Source organism: Etheostoma spectabile, unplaced genomic scaffold (genome assembly GCF_008692095.1).
Source record: "Etheostoma spectabile isolate EspeVRDwgs_2016 unplaced genomic scaffold, UIUC_Espe_1.0 scaffold00009361, whole genome shotgun sequence".
In the NCBI taxonomy this organism is placed as follows: domain Eukaryota; kingdom Metazoa; phylum Chordata; class Actinopteri; order Perciformes; family Percidae; genus Etheostoma; species Etheostoma spectabile.
This window is the reverse complement of record NW_022603690.1, coordinates 22501-37087: the sequence shown is the minus strand read 5'-3', so window position 1 is coordinate 37087 and position 14587 is coordinate 22501. Positions and strand designations below refer to the sequence as shown.

Sequence of the window (14587 nt, the reverse complement as noted above, 5' to 3'; positions counted from 1 at the left end):
CATTAAGGTGGAGCTCATTAAGGTGGAGCTCATTAAGGTGGAGCTCATTAAGGTGGAGCTCATTAAGGTGGAGCTCATTTTAATCTGGGTTGCTTACCATCTAGTAATGTATTGTCATGCATTAGTTGATGTAGGCCTGTGTTATGTATTTAAGGCGCCCTGCCACAAACCCGTTATTACTTGAGCTGTTGTGTGTGTGTGTGTGTGTGTGTGTGTGTGTGTGTGGTGTGTGTGTGTGTGTGTGTGTGGTGTGTGTGTGTGTGTGTGGATGAACTGCTACCTCCTCTGTCAGCTCTAGCCTCTGGAAAGAATAAGAGGAGATATCAGGCCAATCACAATAGCTGGTCAGTCTGATGTCATGCTGCCTGAGCTCATTAATATTCATGAGCTGGGTAAAGGATGCTGATAGCCAGGCAAGCTGTTAGCCAATCAGAGTCAAGCAGCTTAGCGGGTTGAATATTAATGAGAACTGGCCCAAATGGAGCAGAGTCCATGGTAGGACTTCAGACATTACCACAAAGTCATGAGATACGCGTGGTAGGGCACCTTTAATAATGTAAATGCACAAAGTAACATGAAGTAACTTAAATAATTAATTAAAAGCTCTAAAAAGTACAATATTTATCGCTGAGATGGTAGGAAGTAGCATAACATGGAAAACCATCGTACTTTAGTTCAGTATTTTTTACTCTACTACATTCATTTAATACCTTGAGTTACCTTAGAGATTCATTCTTAATAATTCAACTCACGTCACAGACTTTTCCAACGGCTTTTATTTTATTCTACAAACATGGAAAAAAAATGTAATAAATGTGAGAAACACAGATTGTAAAAATGATATCGTATTGTCGCATCTCTGTTATAATCCAGCATTTTTTTATGTACACTGATCAGGCTATTAAAAGTACTATATGCATACATTACACCTTTAATTTCTTGCTTCTGTGGAACTTTATTTCTTAATGTTTTGCCGATCTCGCAGAATCTAGATTAGATAAATTAGATTAATGCCCTGATTTTCCCCTTCAAAATCGTTAAAGTTTAAAAAAAAACATACAATTTAAGACACATTTATCAGACACAATAATAAAGCGATGTAAAACTTATATTGAGTAAAATATGCAAACCCTGCACCCATCATTCTAGGATCTGCAAACACATTTAAACGGAGCCATTTACCCGGCTCAAAGTTACCTTTTGTCAGCTACACTCAACTATCAATGGCCTCTGAAACGACTGACAGCTCACGGTGCTCTGATGCCCACTCCTAGTAACCTTTTGTTGGCTAAATCAAAGTGTAAAAGTTGCTAAACTTAACGAGGTTGTCACACAACCAGCTGGTAGACGCCTAAATACGTAGGAGATCATACGGATGCAGAGGCAACACATTCTCACTCCCATCTCGTAAAATATGGACGCAGGGTCAGGTGCCTTTGTCGTTGTTATTGACACTAAAAGTCTCCTTTAGCGTCATATAACACGCTTGGTTGTCTCCTTTAGCGTCTTATAACACGCGCTTGGTCGTCTCCTTTAGCGTCATGTAACACGCGCTTGGATGTCTCCTTTAGCGTCATATAACACGCTTGGTTGTCTCCTTTAGCGTCATATAACACGCTTGGTTGTCTCCTTTAGCGTCTTATAACACGCGCTTGGATGTCTCCTTTAGCGTCATATAACACGCGCTTGGTCGTCTCCTTTAGCGTCGTATAACACGCTTGGTTGTCTCCTTTAGTGTCATATAACACGCGCTTGGTTGTCTCCTTTAGCGTCGTATAACACGCTTGGTCTTCTCCTTTAGCGTCATATAACACGCTTGGTCGTCTCCTTTAGCGTCATATAACACGCTTGGTTGTCTCCTTTAGCGTCATATAACACGCTTGGTTGTCTCCTTTAGCGTCATATAACACGCTTGGTTGTCTCCTTTAGCGTCATATAACACGCTTGGTTGTCTCCTTTAGCGTCATATAACACGCTTGGTTGTCTCCTTTAGCGTCATATAACACGCTTGGTTGTCTCCTTTAGCGTCATATAACACGCTTGGTTGTCTCCTTTAGCGTCATATAACACGCTTGGTTGTCTCCTTTAGCGTCTTATAACACGCTTGGTCTTCTCCTTTAGCGTCATGTAACAAACTTGGTTGTCTCCTTTAGCGTCATATAACACGCTTGGTTGTCTCCTTTAGCGTCATATAACACGCTTGGTTGTCTCCTTTAGCGTCATATAACACGCTTGGTCTTCTCCTTTAGCGTCATATAACACGCTTGGTTGTCTCCTTTAGCGTCATATAACGCGCTTGGTCTTCTCCTTTAGCGTCATATAACACGCTTGGTTGTCTCCTTTAGCGTCATATAACACGCTTGGTCTTCTCCTTTAGCGTCATATAACACGCTTGGTTGTCTCCTTTAGCGTCATATAACACGCTTGGTCGGGACTATTGGCGTCCCTTTTACCGCCGTTATGTTAAGGGTAAGCTCGTGGGCGGGCTTGCGGTTCCGTGACACGTGGACTGTTAAGGACACAATCCCCGCTCTCCTGGGTGAAAGTCCTGTGTTTGACCCATCCATCCCCCCCAAAATAGCCAAAATACAGTGACGGTTACCAAATACTATGTACTCTGATTTAACCCAGCTTTTTTAAAGTTTTTAAAGATTTTTTTGTATCTTTCGTCACTTTTTCCAATATTTGTTACGCTTTTTTCTCCCAACGTTTTGTCGCCTTGTTCAACATTTCAACCTCCCATATTTATGGTATTAAAAAAACTTGGAAATGGGTCAAATTTGTCGCCAGGCCAACATGAGGCTGATTGCCTTTTCTTTTTGAATAATGTTCTGCTCGGTCTAAATGCAATTGACAGGAGAGAGGATCAGAGGGGCAGAGTTTTTACCACCATCATTAGGACAGGGACAGAGGTACGGGTAGACTTTCTCAGTGAAGGAGCAGCCAGTAAAGGAGTAGATAAGAGCTGGAGCATCTACGTCATAAAAACATACCAGACCTTCCAGACAATCCACAAACACCCCCACCTTCTGAGGCCGAGACTTCAGAGACAGAAGGACTGTACGGGCAGCGTTTGCTTGGTACTTATTTTCATTTCTCAGTCTTACAGTCCAGTAACCATCCTCAGGGCTCAGTTTGATGTTCTCTTTCCTGTTGATCGACTCACTTGCTACTCCTAAAGTCCATTTAGTCTTTTCTTTAACTTCAACCTCAAAATAAAATCTGCCTAAAGAGGTAGACTGCTCTGAGAAACTCTGCTTTCCAAAAACACAAAGACAATTAGAAAATCTCTCTGGCTTGTCAGGAAGAGTTTTCTTCACATCACCACCATGATACACTTGTTTCCCATCCTGAGACAGGATGAGTTGGGGATGTGCTGTTTCAGGATCAAGACTCACATTCACTGCATACTGCTGGACCCCCTGTAGTTCCAAATTAAAAAGTATCTTAACTGCTTCACTCTGTTCCTCCTCCAGCTGAGCCAAAGCCCTCACCACAGTCCCCATATAGGATTGTGGACAGACTTTGACTACTGTCCAGTCCTTGGTGGGTGGAACAGCTTTCATGGACTGGATGCCTTGGAGAAAATGGAGGTGGTCTTCAGAGCGTGAGAGCTGCTCCACCTCAGTGCTTCTCTTCATCAACTCAGAGATTTCCTGTTCCAGCTCTGTGATGAAAGCTTTGGCCTGTTCTTCTATTGCGTTCTGCCTCTCTTGAATTGTATCTATGAGGTTGTTCATGGTTTTCTCAACTATCTCAATCAGAGCTGTGAAGGCCTCAAAACCATCCCTTATCTCTACTTCTGCATTTTTCCTGCTGTAGTTGGTTCTTCGTTTAATACTTCGAATCCTTTTTTTTCTCTCTTTGATCATCTGCTGGATTTCAGCCTCCGTCTTCCCCAGCTCTGCCTTCTTTCCTTCATATCCTTCTTTCAGAGGAACAACATCATGCGTCTTGTGGTCTAGAACATGGCAAAGCATGCAGACACATGTCTGGTCGATCTTACAGAACAGCTCCAGAGGTTTACCGTGCTCCGTACACATCCTGCCTTCCAGGTTCTCCACAGGGTCGATCAGCTGATGTCTTTTCAGACCTGACATGGTCAGATGAGGCTCCAGGTGAGTCTCACAGTAGGAGACCAGACACACCAGGCAGGACTTCAGGGCCTTCAGTTTGGTTCCAGTGCAGACGTCACAGGGAACTTCTCCTGGTTTGGACACTTGTTGCTCTGAGCTGCTGCTGCTGGCTTTCTGTTGAGCTGACTGTCTGAACTGAGCAGCCATCTCACGGATGAAAGTGTACTTACATAAGTTCCTGTTTGTGAAGCGTTGCCTTTGGTCAAAGAGACATATTGCTCAGCTGCTTGACAGAAGACACACACCAACATTAGAAAGCTTATAATTACAAATGTAATATAATTATTTGATGTGTGTTTTCCATACTTTATTATTAAAGGACACAAATATAGTGAGAGCTCCCAACATGGCAGACATTTATTTTGCTTTTTAATGTAACAGGAAACATTATATCTGTGCATAGACCTCCTATATTTATATTTATACACTACATTTTATTTTATAGTCCCTTACAATTACTTACTTTTTTTGGTTATACATATACTTTATACTCTGTATAATCTGTATAATCTGTCATAGAGCTCCCATATTTATATTTTTACACAACATCTTAAAGTTCCTTACTATTACATTTGGTTATACATAAAATTATATATAATATTTATACCCTGTATAGCAATTCTGGATAGATGTAAACCACATTTCGTTGCCTGTACTTGTGACAGTGCAATGACAATAAAGTTGAATTAAATTGAATTGAAATTAATTATATCATTATATATTCATATTATTATAGTTTTACTCACCAGAGAGACTGCTATGTTGTGGAGAAAGCCCCGATGTACTCGTGAATCTTTCTTAAGAGACAAACAAAGAGACTCAACTTCCGCTCTACTGTCCCTCTGACAAACTTTAAGTTTTGTTTGAGGATGTGAAGGTGAACTCCGCTTCTCTTTGCAGCGAACATTCATATCAGGAAAAAAATCCCAGCAGTCAAGGAGGCAGGACTTCCTGTCGGGTAATCCTTCCTCCTTTACACATCTTAAACACCAGTGGCTTAACCCAAACTTCATCAGCAGCAGATATGATTTCATTTCTGTTGCTTGTGGCTGTTTGATCATAAACACCACACAGTGTCACGATCGCGTGTGTCTGTATGTTCTGTTTCCTGTTTTATTTTGTAGGAGTCTGTTTTGTTCCCTTGTCTTGTCTTGTTTTATGCTGCGTTCAAGGTGACCCGTAACTCGTGTTTTCACAACCTTCTACCCGTGAAAGTGCCCTGGAGCGGCAGTCAAACCCGTAACTCACCACCCGTGAACTCGTAGCAGATCGTTGTTCTCCCGGTTAAAGATCTGACATAAACAACACACATAAACAACAATGTCGACCCCTGTTGATGCCGTACAGACGCCGGTGATTAACGGTGAGAAATAGAGATAAATGGACCTAAAAAGGCAATGTAAAGTTATTCCGCACATTGTAATCAAAACAATACACATACGATTGTGTACTACTACTGTTAAGGGTGTAGTAGGACCCGGACACAGAACGACCACAAGAGGGAGCGATGTAACTCAAAATGGGATTTATTCTGATGCCAGAATAAACAACACAAGACAAGAACATACAAACAATCCAGACACGGGAGGTGATGTGGGAGATGATGATTATGCTCAGCTGTGTAGTCAGACGGAGGAGGGGGTGAGTGGAAACTCCTCTCATGGGACCGGATAGGAGCGCCCTCTGGCGGCCGATGAAAACACAGACAGACAAACAGGAAAAACAACAACAAGGAAGACAGCGGACCCATAACAGAGCCCCCCCCTCAAGGGACGCCTCCTGGCGGCCCGAGCTTCCCAGGATGGGCCCGGTGGAAGTCCGACACCAAAGCAGGGTCCAGAATGAACCTCCTAGGGATCCAAGACCTCTCTTCGGGGCCGTAGCCCTCCCAGTCAACAAGGTATTGAAGGCCCCGCCCACGCCTCCGGACGTCCAACAGGCGGCTGACAGTGTAAGCCGGATGGTCGTCTATCAACCGGACCGGCGGAGGAGGGTCAGCCGGGGACAAAGGGGACTAGGGGTCACCGGCTTAACCTGGGACACATGGAACGTCGGGTGAACCCTCATAGCCGCAGGCAGCTTAAGTCTCACGGCAGTGGGGCTAATGACGGCGTCAATGGCAAAAGGACCCAGGAACCGAGGAGAGAGCTTCCGCGACTCAGTCCGAAGAGGGATGTTCTGGGACGACAACCAGACCTGCTGGCCTGGTTGGTACTGGGGAGCCGGAGCCCTGTGCCTATCAGCCACCTCCTTAGTCCGCTCCGTCGTACGCAGAAGAGCCTCACGCGCCTCGTCCACACCCGGCGGCAACGACGTAGGTGCTCCTGCACCGAGGGTACCGCCAAGTCCTTCTCTTGGCCGGGAACAAAGGCGGTTGATAGCCCAGGGCCACCTCGAAGGGGAGAGCCCAGTGGCAGAGGTGGTGAGTGAATTGTGGGCGTGCTCCACCCATGGCAGGTGAGACGCCCAGGTGGTCGGGTCCTGAGCGGCCACACAGCGAAGCGAGGCTTCCAAGTCCTGGTTAGCCCTCTCTGTCTGACCGTTGGACTGCGGGTGGAACCCGGAGGAAAGGCTAACGGTGGCACCTAGGGAGGAGCAGAACTCTTTCCACACACGTGAAATAAACTGTGGGCCCCGATCAGAAACAATATCCACAGGTATTCCATGGGGACGGAATACATGCTGGACTAAGAGGCCAGCCGTTTCACTGGCTGTGGGTAATTTAGGTAATGCCACATAGTGAACAGATTTGGAGAACCTATCCACAATAGTGAGAATAGTGTCATTACCTTCAGACAGAGGCAGGCCTGTGACGAAGTCCAATGCCACGTGAGACCACGGGCGCTTGGGACCAAGAGGGGTTGCAGCAGTCCAGCAGGCTGACGGTGGAGGCCTTACCCCGGCGCAAACTGAACAGGCTGCGACGTAGGAACGGACATCCGCCTCCGCTGATGGCCACCAGAAGTGGCGCCGTAACAGGGTTAGAGTGCGTCGTATCCCAGGGTGGCAGGCAAAGCGCGAGGCGTGGACCCACTGAAGTACCTGAGCTCGCACAGGTTGTGGAACGAAGAGTCTGTCAGGGGGCCGTCTCCAGGACCAGGATCCGTGGCAAGAGCAGCTTTGACCAGCGACTCGATCTCCCAACTGACTGCGGCCACCACACAGGAGGATGGGAGTACTGACTCAGGCGCCGACGAATCCTCGGCGCAGTCGAACACCCGTGACAGAGCGTCAGTTTGACATTCCTAGAGCCTGGACGGTAGGTGAGGGAAAAGTTAAATCTGCCAAAGAACAGGGCCCACCTAGCTTGACGGGAGTTCAGTCTTTTAGTAGACTGAATGTAGGCTAGATTTTTGTGATCCGTCCAGACCACGAACGGTTGTTCAGCTCCCTCTAGCCAGTGCCGCCATTCGTCCAATGCTAGCTTGACTGCCAGCAACTCCCGATTTCCCACGTCGTAGTTCTGCTCAGCCGGTGACAGTTTTTTGGACATGAAGGCGCAGGGGTGAAGCTTCTGGTCCGAAGTGGAGCGTTGGGACAGCACCGCCCCTACTCCAGAGGAAGAAGCGTCCACCTCCACCACAAACTGGAGGGCAGAGTCTGGGTGCTTAAGCACAGGAGGTGAGGTGAACAGATGTTTTAACGTAGACATGGCTAGGTCTGCAGCAGGAGACCAGTGAAAAGGGACTTTAGGAGAGGTGAGTCTAGTGAGGGGAGCCACCACCCGACTAAAATCCCGAATGAATCTTCGATAAAAATTAGCAAACCCCAGAAACCGTTGTAATTGCTTACGTGACGTGGGCGTAGGCCAGCTGGTGACTGCCTTGGTTTTCTCCGGGTCTGCCGCCACTTGTCCACCCTCGACGATAAATCCCAGAATGGGACTGATTCCTGGTGGAATGAGCACTTCTCAGCTTTGACATAAAGCTTGTTCTCCAACAGGCGCTGCAAACCTGTTGCACATGGGAGACATGCTCTGACAGGGAGGAAGAAAAAAATCAAAATATCATCCAGGTACACAACTACGAACCGGTTTAAAAAATCCCTCAACACGTCATTAACCAATGCTTGGAAAACTGCAGGGGCATTAGTAAGGCCAAACGGCATTACCAAATATTCATAATGTCCTAAAGGAGTGTTAAAAGCAGTTTTCCACTCGTCGCCATCTCGGACCCGAACGAGATGGTAGGCATTGCGCAGATCCAGCTTAGTAAACACCGAGGCGAGTTGAAGAGGCTCGAAGGTTGAGTTGATGAGTGGCAGGGGATATTTATTTTTGACCGTTATGTTATTAAGCCCCCGATAGTCAATACATGGGCGCAGGGTTTTATCTTTCTTCTCAACAAAGAAAAATCCAGCTCCTACTGGGGATGATGACGGACGGATAATTCCGGCTGACAGAGATTCCCCGATGTACCTCTCCATAGCCTCCCGCTCAGGCCGAGACAGGCTGTACAGGGCCGGAAGGGTACGGAGCGTTGGGGAGCAGCTCTATAGCACAGTCATACGGTCTATGGGGAGGGAGCGACAATGCTTTGGTTTTGTTGAATACTTCTGCCAAGTCCATGTATTCGGGAGGGACCGCGGACAAGTCAGACGGAGTCTCCACCGAAGGGGAAACACACTCAGCGGGAGGAACAGCTGAGCCCAGACACGCAGAGTGACAGTGGTCGCTCCAGCTCAGGATGGCATGGCGTTGCCAATCGATTTGGGGATTGTGTAATTTCAACCATGGGAACCCCAGAATAAGCGGGGTAGTAGAGGCCGTAATAATCCGGAAGGTAATTGTCTCTCGGTGGTTCCCAGACAGGATAACCGTGACTGGAACGGTCTGGTGGGTTATCCGAGCCAGGGTATGACCGTCAATGGCGGTGACGCGGAACGGGTAGAAATCGGCTCAGAGGGTAACCCAGCCTGAGTAACGAGGTTGCCGTCTATAAAATTGTCCTCTGCACCAGAGTCAATGAGCGCCGAGAGAGGCAAGGAAAACGTCTCAAACTGCAGGGTGGCTGGAACCTGCAGGCGGAGAGCGGTAGGTTTGGGGCTAGCGACCGGGCCCGTCAGAGTACCTACTTCCGCTGACGAGCCTTGTCTTTTGGCCGGGACGGACAAGCAACCACATGATGAGAGGGATCCCCGCAATACAGGCACGCACCTGCCTGTATGCGGTGGCGTCGCTCTGCAGGAGACAGTCGGGCCCGACCAAGCTCCATCGTTTCCTCCGCTGGCTCTCCAAAAGCGTAGTCCGGCGATGAAGCAGGAAGCGACGGGGAAGACGGTCTCCGAAGCCTGTCAGGGGCTGTCGTCCTCCTGGTGAAGCGAGGCGGACCGCCTCTCTCGCGTCTCCTCTCCCGCAGTCTGTTGTCCAGTTTGATGGCCAAAGAAACAAGTTTATCAAGGGAGTCGGGCTCATCCCGCACAGCTAGTTCATCCTTGATAACTTCGGTTAATCCATTGATAAAAACACCCCGCAGTGCCTCCTCGTTCCACCCAGAATCAGCAGCCAGCGTCCAAATCCAACGGAGTAGTCCGCTACGCTGTCTGCTCCCTGCCTGAGCTTGAGTAAGCGCTGTGAAGCGCATCCCACATAATCCGGGTGGTCAAAAACAGTTCTTAATCTTTCGGAAAAGTCATTAAAAGATATCTCAGAGGCGCTGAGACTGGAGCACATAGCTTCAGCCCAAGCCAGCGCTCTGCCCCTGAGTAACCCCATGACGAAATGTACCTTAGCAGTGTCCGACGAAAAAGACAGTGGTCGTTGCCGGAAAATTAATCCACATTGGAGAAGAACCCCCGACACCTGTCCAGTTCTCCGGCGAAAGGCTCCGGTGGGCAAATGGGAGGCTCGCGATGAGGTGCAGAGCCGGCCCCACTGTGGGAGCGGGTGGAGCGGCAGCCATCTCTGTGGGAGCAGGTGGTGAGACAGACAGAGAGGGAGAGAGACAGACAGCTAGTTTGCTAACCTGCTCGGTGAGGTTGGAGACCTGTGTGAACAACTGCTGGTTGTTTTCCAGCAGAGTACGGATGAGTTGGTCGTGTTGCCCAAGCAAAACGCCTTGGGAGTGGATAGCCCGCTGGGCGCCCTCCTCTCCTGTAGCCGGTGGTTGTGCTGTGGGGTCCATGTTGGCCAGTTCGTTCTGTTAAGGGTGTAGTAGGACCCGGACACAGAACGACCACAAGAGGGAGCGATGTAACTCAAAATGGGATTTATTCTGATGCCAGAATAAACAACACAAGACAAGAACATACAAACAATCCAGACACGGGAGGTGATGTGGGAGATGATGATTATGCTCAGCTGTGTAGTCAGACGGAGTAGGGGGTGAGTGGAAACTCCTCTCATGGGACCGGATAGGAGCGCCCTCTGGCGGCCGATGAAAACACAGACAGACAAACAGGAAAAACAACAACAAGGAAGACAGCGGACCCATAACAACTACAGGTTATGCTTTTTAAATAAAGCCCAAAATATGTTGCTAGAAATCAATAGAAAAAAAAAACTGACAAAAACATCGGGAAAAAGCTCAAACACATTGGGTGAAGGTGAAACGTTGGCAAGAAAAATAACAAACGTAAAAAAAAAACGCAAAGAAATTCTTTTGGGAAAAAACTGACAAACATCGGGAAAAAGCTCAAAAACATCAGGTGACCAAAACGTTCCAACAAAAGTTTGACCCAGAAAAACAAACGGTGAACAAGGGTTAGCTATTGTCCTCATAAATCCACCAAATTTAAAATTAAATTAATTCAAATTACAACACCAAAAAGCGGAAGGAAACGGAGAATACGTGCATCCGGCGGAGTTTCCTGCTCCATGGGAGCAATCCTGGAAGTAGAATGTCAAGGATCCAGACCGGGTCCAATATACTGGACCAAAATAAGTGTTACATCGTGCTAGTAAGAAGTCAGTTTTTACTTATCTGCAGGTGCAATGGAGATTTCAAATAAAGTCATAAAAACTCAGTAACTTAATTTCTTTTATTGAAGATATAAACAGTTACATGTCAAAATAAAAAGTATGCAAACTCATCTACTTTTTTCTTATCCCCTTAAGTCATAAACAACAATAACCAAACCCAAAGAAGCAACCTTTTACCAAGACAACCTTTAAAGGACAACATAATAAAATATCTACTAAATTAGGACCAACAAAAAAAATGTAAATCACCCCATTCCTACCTGATACATCAACGCCCAGGTATCTGAACAGTATAAAGGCTCCTTTTCTAATCTAATGTACAATACGACGCTTTAAAATTAATAACTGTATTTAAGACAGAATTGATTTAGTTAAATTGTTTTTGCAACATCAGACTTAACCAGACGCTTGCCCATCTTGGAACAAAGTATAAAGTAAACATATACATTAGAAGATGATATAACCTGTAAGACTTTGAGACTTTGAAGACCCATAACTAGTTTTTACATTACAAGAAAGATCTTCTACCCTGGACAAGAATTTTACATAAACATTATATTGTCTGTTTCTTAAAGGATTGACACCACATCATACTTAATATTTAGTAACAATGGTGGATCTGACAGGATTGGAGAGTTAATTATCATATTGGAAATTTAACACCAGTTTGCAGCCAAGTAATGGTTGACATAAAGGTTGGTGCATGTCAGTATACAACAAAAATATAGTTATATCAGTGTCTAAAAGTCTTTAAAGGAGCAATATGTAATACTGACAGCTAGCGTTTAAAATGGGTACTGCAGCCAATCCCCCCCCCCCCCCCCAACTTGATGTTCACAGGGTTTGCCAGGTTGAGAACACTGAACATTTCATAAAGGTGACATTAATCACACAAATATTATATAAAGTAACCTATCATACATTGCAGCGACTTGCAGAGTACGTTGTGTCCTAATTCAGGCTATGTGGTTGTTTTTGCCAAATTAAATTGCATTTCTCCATTATGAGGAGGTTGAATGTGCAGTTTCTGTCAAATGTCTGTCACGGTGGGTGTTGCCGAGATAGTAAACAGCCGCGGCCTGATCATCCGCCTGTCCCGCAACGTTAGCAGTTAGCGTGTAGTTCTTTTGGAGATTATGGTCAACTAGTGTGTGTTGTAGTAGTGTTTTGCCATTGACAACGAGCTAGCATGCTACGGTTAGCCCCCTTGTCTTTAGTGACGTAGAAAGCCGTGCAGATGTTGGACAGCTCACCCGGAGACTGAAGACAGAGGACACTCAGAAACCAGATCAGAGGACATTCAGAAACCGGATCAGAGGACACTCGGAAACCGGATCAGAGGACATTCAGAAACCGGATCAGATGACATTCAGAAACCGGATCAGAGGACACTCAGAAACCGGATCAGAGGACACTCAGAAACCGGATCAGAGGACATTCAGAATCCGGATCTCACTCAAAACACCATGGATGGTTTTTTTGTCCAAGTTTGTATGCGTGTGGAAGCACCAGAGACACAAAATAACCCCCCAAATCCCAGAAAAATATATAGTATATTCATATTATGGGCACTTTAAGATCAATGCTTACCTGTTGAGGAGAAAATAACCAACATGGTGTCTATTGTAAAGTCCTTTTGGGCTCTAAGCCGTCTCCATCTTTCAGAAACTTCTCCAATATTTACTCGCGTTTCACCACATCTCTAGTCATGCAACTCTTTAGAAAGATGCCAAGGTTATTTAGGTCAGGATGAACAAATCTATCTCTTTTGATCCAATTTGTTTGGTTGCTGCTTTCATGGCTGTCGTTTCAGATCCGAATGGAAATTCCAAAGGAGAAAATACTGGCTTTAAGATCAGTGTCAGAAAAGGACTATTTAATACAGTAAATATTATATGTTATGTGTTATAGGAGCAATATTACATAATATAACATTGTCAGGCTCAAGTCCAAGTGAAACCTTAGAAACTAAAGTCAGACAATTTTTTAAATCTTTTTCTTTGGATTTTGTCAGAGTTTTTACCACCATCATTCAGACCAGGACTGAAGAATGGGAGGAGTTTCCCAGTGAAGGAGCAGCCAGTAAAGGAGTAGATAAGAGCTGCAGCATCTACGTCATAAAAGGAGACCAGACCCTCCTCATAGTCCACAAACACCCCCACCTTCTGAGGAGGAGACTTCAGAGAGAGAAGGACTGAAGGGCCAGCAGCAGCTTTGTCCTCATTTGTATTTCTCAACAATATCGTCCAGTTACCATCCTCAGGGCTTGCTGTGATTGGTCCCTTCCTTTTGATGGACTCTCTGGCCACTCCTAGATCCCATCCAGTCTTTCCTTCAACTTGAACCTCAAAGTAAAATCTGCCTGAAGAGAAACTCTGTTTTCCTAAAACACAAGGACAATCAGAAAATCTCTCTGGGTTGTCTGGAAGATTCTTCCACACATCACCAACACGGACAGGTTTTCTACCATGGGACAGGATGAGATTAGGATGTGCTGTATCTGGATCAAGAGTCACATCCACTGCATACTGCTGGACCCTCTTCAGCTCAGACTCAACCAGCTTCTTCATCTCTTTACTGAGTGTCTCCTCCAGCTGAGCCACAGCTCTCACCATAGTCCCCTCATATGATGATGGATGGATGCTGACGTCTGTCCAGTCCTTGGTGGGTGGAGGGTGGTTGGTGTTTAGAGACTGGACCCTCTGGAGAAGATGGAAGTGGTCTTCAGAGCGTGAGAGCTGCTCCACCTCAGTGCTTCTCTTCATCAGCTCAGAGATTTCCTGTTCCAGCTCTGTGATGAAAGCTTCGGCCTGTTTTTCTCTTGTTTTCTGCTTCTCTTTGATGGTGTTGATGAGCTCATTCAGGCCTCTCTCAACAGACTCCTTCAGAGAAGTGAAGACCTGAACACCTTCTGCTATCTCTCTGTCTGCATCTTCCTCACTGAGCTCCACTGACTGTTTGATCTCCTGAACCTTCAGTCGTCTCTTCTGGATCATCTGCTGAATTTCAGCCTCCAGCTCAGCCTTCTTTTCTTTATATCCTTCTTTCAGAGTAACAACATCATGCATCTTGTGGTCTAAAACAGTGCAGAGCATGCAGACACATGTCTGGTCGGTCTTACAGAACAGCTCCAGAGGTTTATCGTGCTTCGTACACATCCTGCCTTCCAGGTTCTCCACAGGGTCGATCAGCTGATGTTTTTTCAGACCTGATGTGGTCAGATGAGGCTCCAGGTGAGCCTCACAGTAGGAGACCAGACACACCAGGCAGGACTTCAGGGCCTTCAGTTTGGTTCCAGTGCAGACGTCACAGGGAACTTCTCCTGGTTTGGACCCTTGTTGCTCTGAGCTGCTGCTGCTGGCTTTCTGTTGAGCTGACTGTCTGAACTGAGCAACCATCTCAGAGATGAAAGTGTTGACGTGCAGCTCCGTTTTTTTCTCGAAAACCTTTTTACACAGCGGACACAGGTACTGGTCAGTAGTATTCCAGTGTTCAGTGATACACTTTCTGCAGAAGTTGTGTCCACATGATG

At 46.3% G+C, this 14587-nt stretch overlaps 1 protein-coding gene across 1 annotated transcript in view; it reads right to left on the bottom strand.

The window, feature by feature from the left end:
• Positions 1 to 2807: 2807 nt before the first annotated feature.
• Positions 2808 to 14587, bottom strand: part of LOC116679100 (uncharacterized) — an 11889-nt gene continuing 109 nt past the window's right edge. The window contains exons 1-13 of the mRNA XM_032508808.1: positions 13036 to 14587; positions 10159 to 10348; positions 9915 to 10038; positions 9210 to 9705; positions 8450 to 8586; positions 7929 to 8089; positions 7507 to 7743; positions 7171 to 7381; positions 6926 to 7084; positions 6162 to 6721; positions 5385 to 5428; positions 4167 to 4332; positions 2808 to 3908 (exon numbers count right to left, since the gene is read on the bottom strand). The exon at positions 13036 to 14587 is cut by the window's right edge and continues 109 nt beyond it. Coding sequence (XP_032364699.1) covers positions 2841 to 3908; positions 4167 to 4332; positions 5385 to 5428; positions 6162 to 6721; positions 6926 to 7084; positions 7171 to 7381; positions 7507 to 7743; positions 7929 to 8089; positions 8450 to 8586; positions 9210 to 9705; positions 9915 to 10038; positions 10159 to 10348; positions 13036 to 14587 — 5105 coding nt within the window. The 3' untranslated portion in view covers positions 2808 to 2840. The remainder of the gene's footprint in view (positions 3909 to 4166; positions 4333 to 5384; positions 5429 to 6161; positions 6722 to 6925; positions 7085 to 7170; positions 7382 to 7506; positions 7744 to 7928; positions 8090 to 8449; positions 8587 to 9209; positions 9706 to 9914; positions 10039 to 10158; positions 10349 to 13035) is intronic.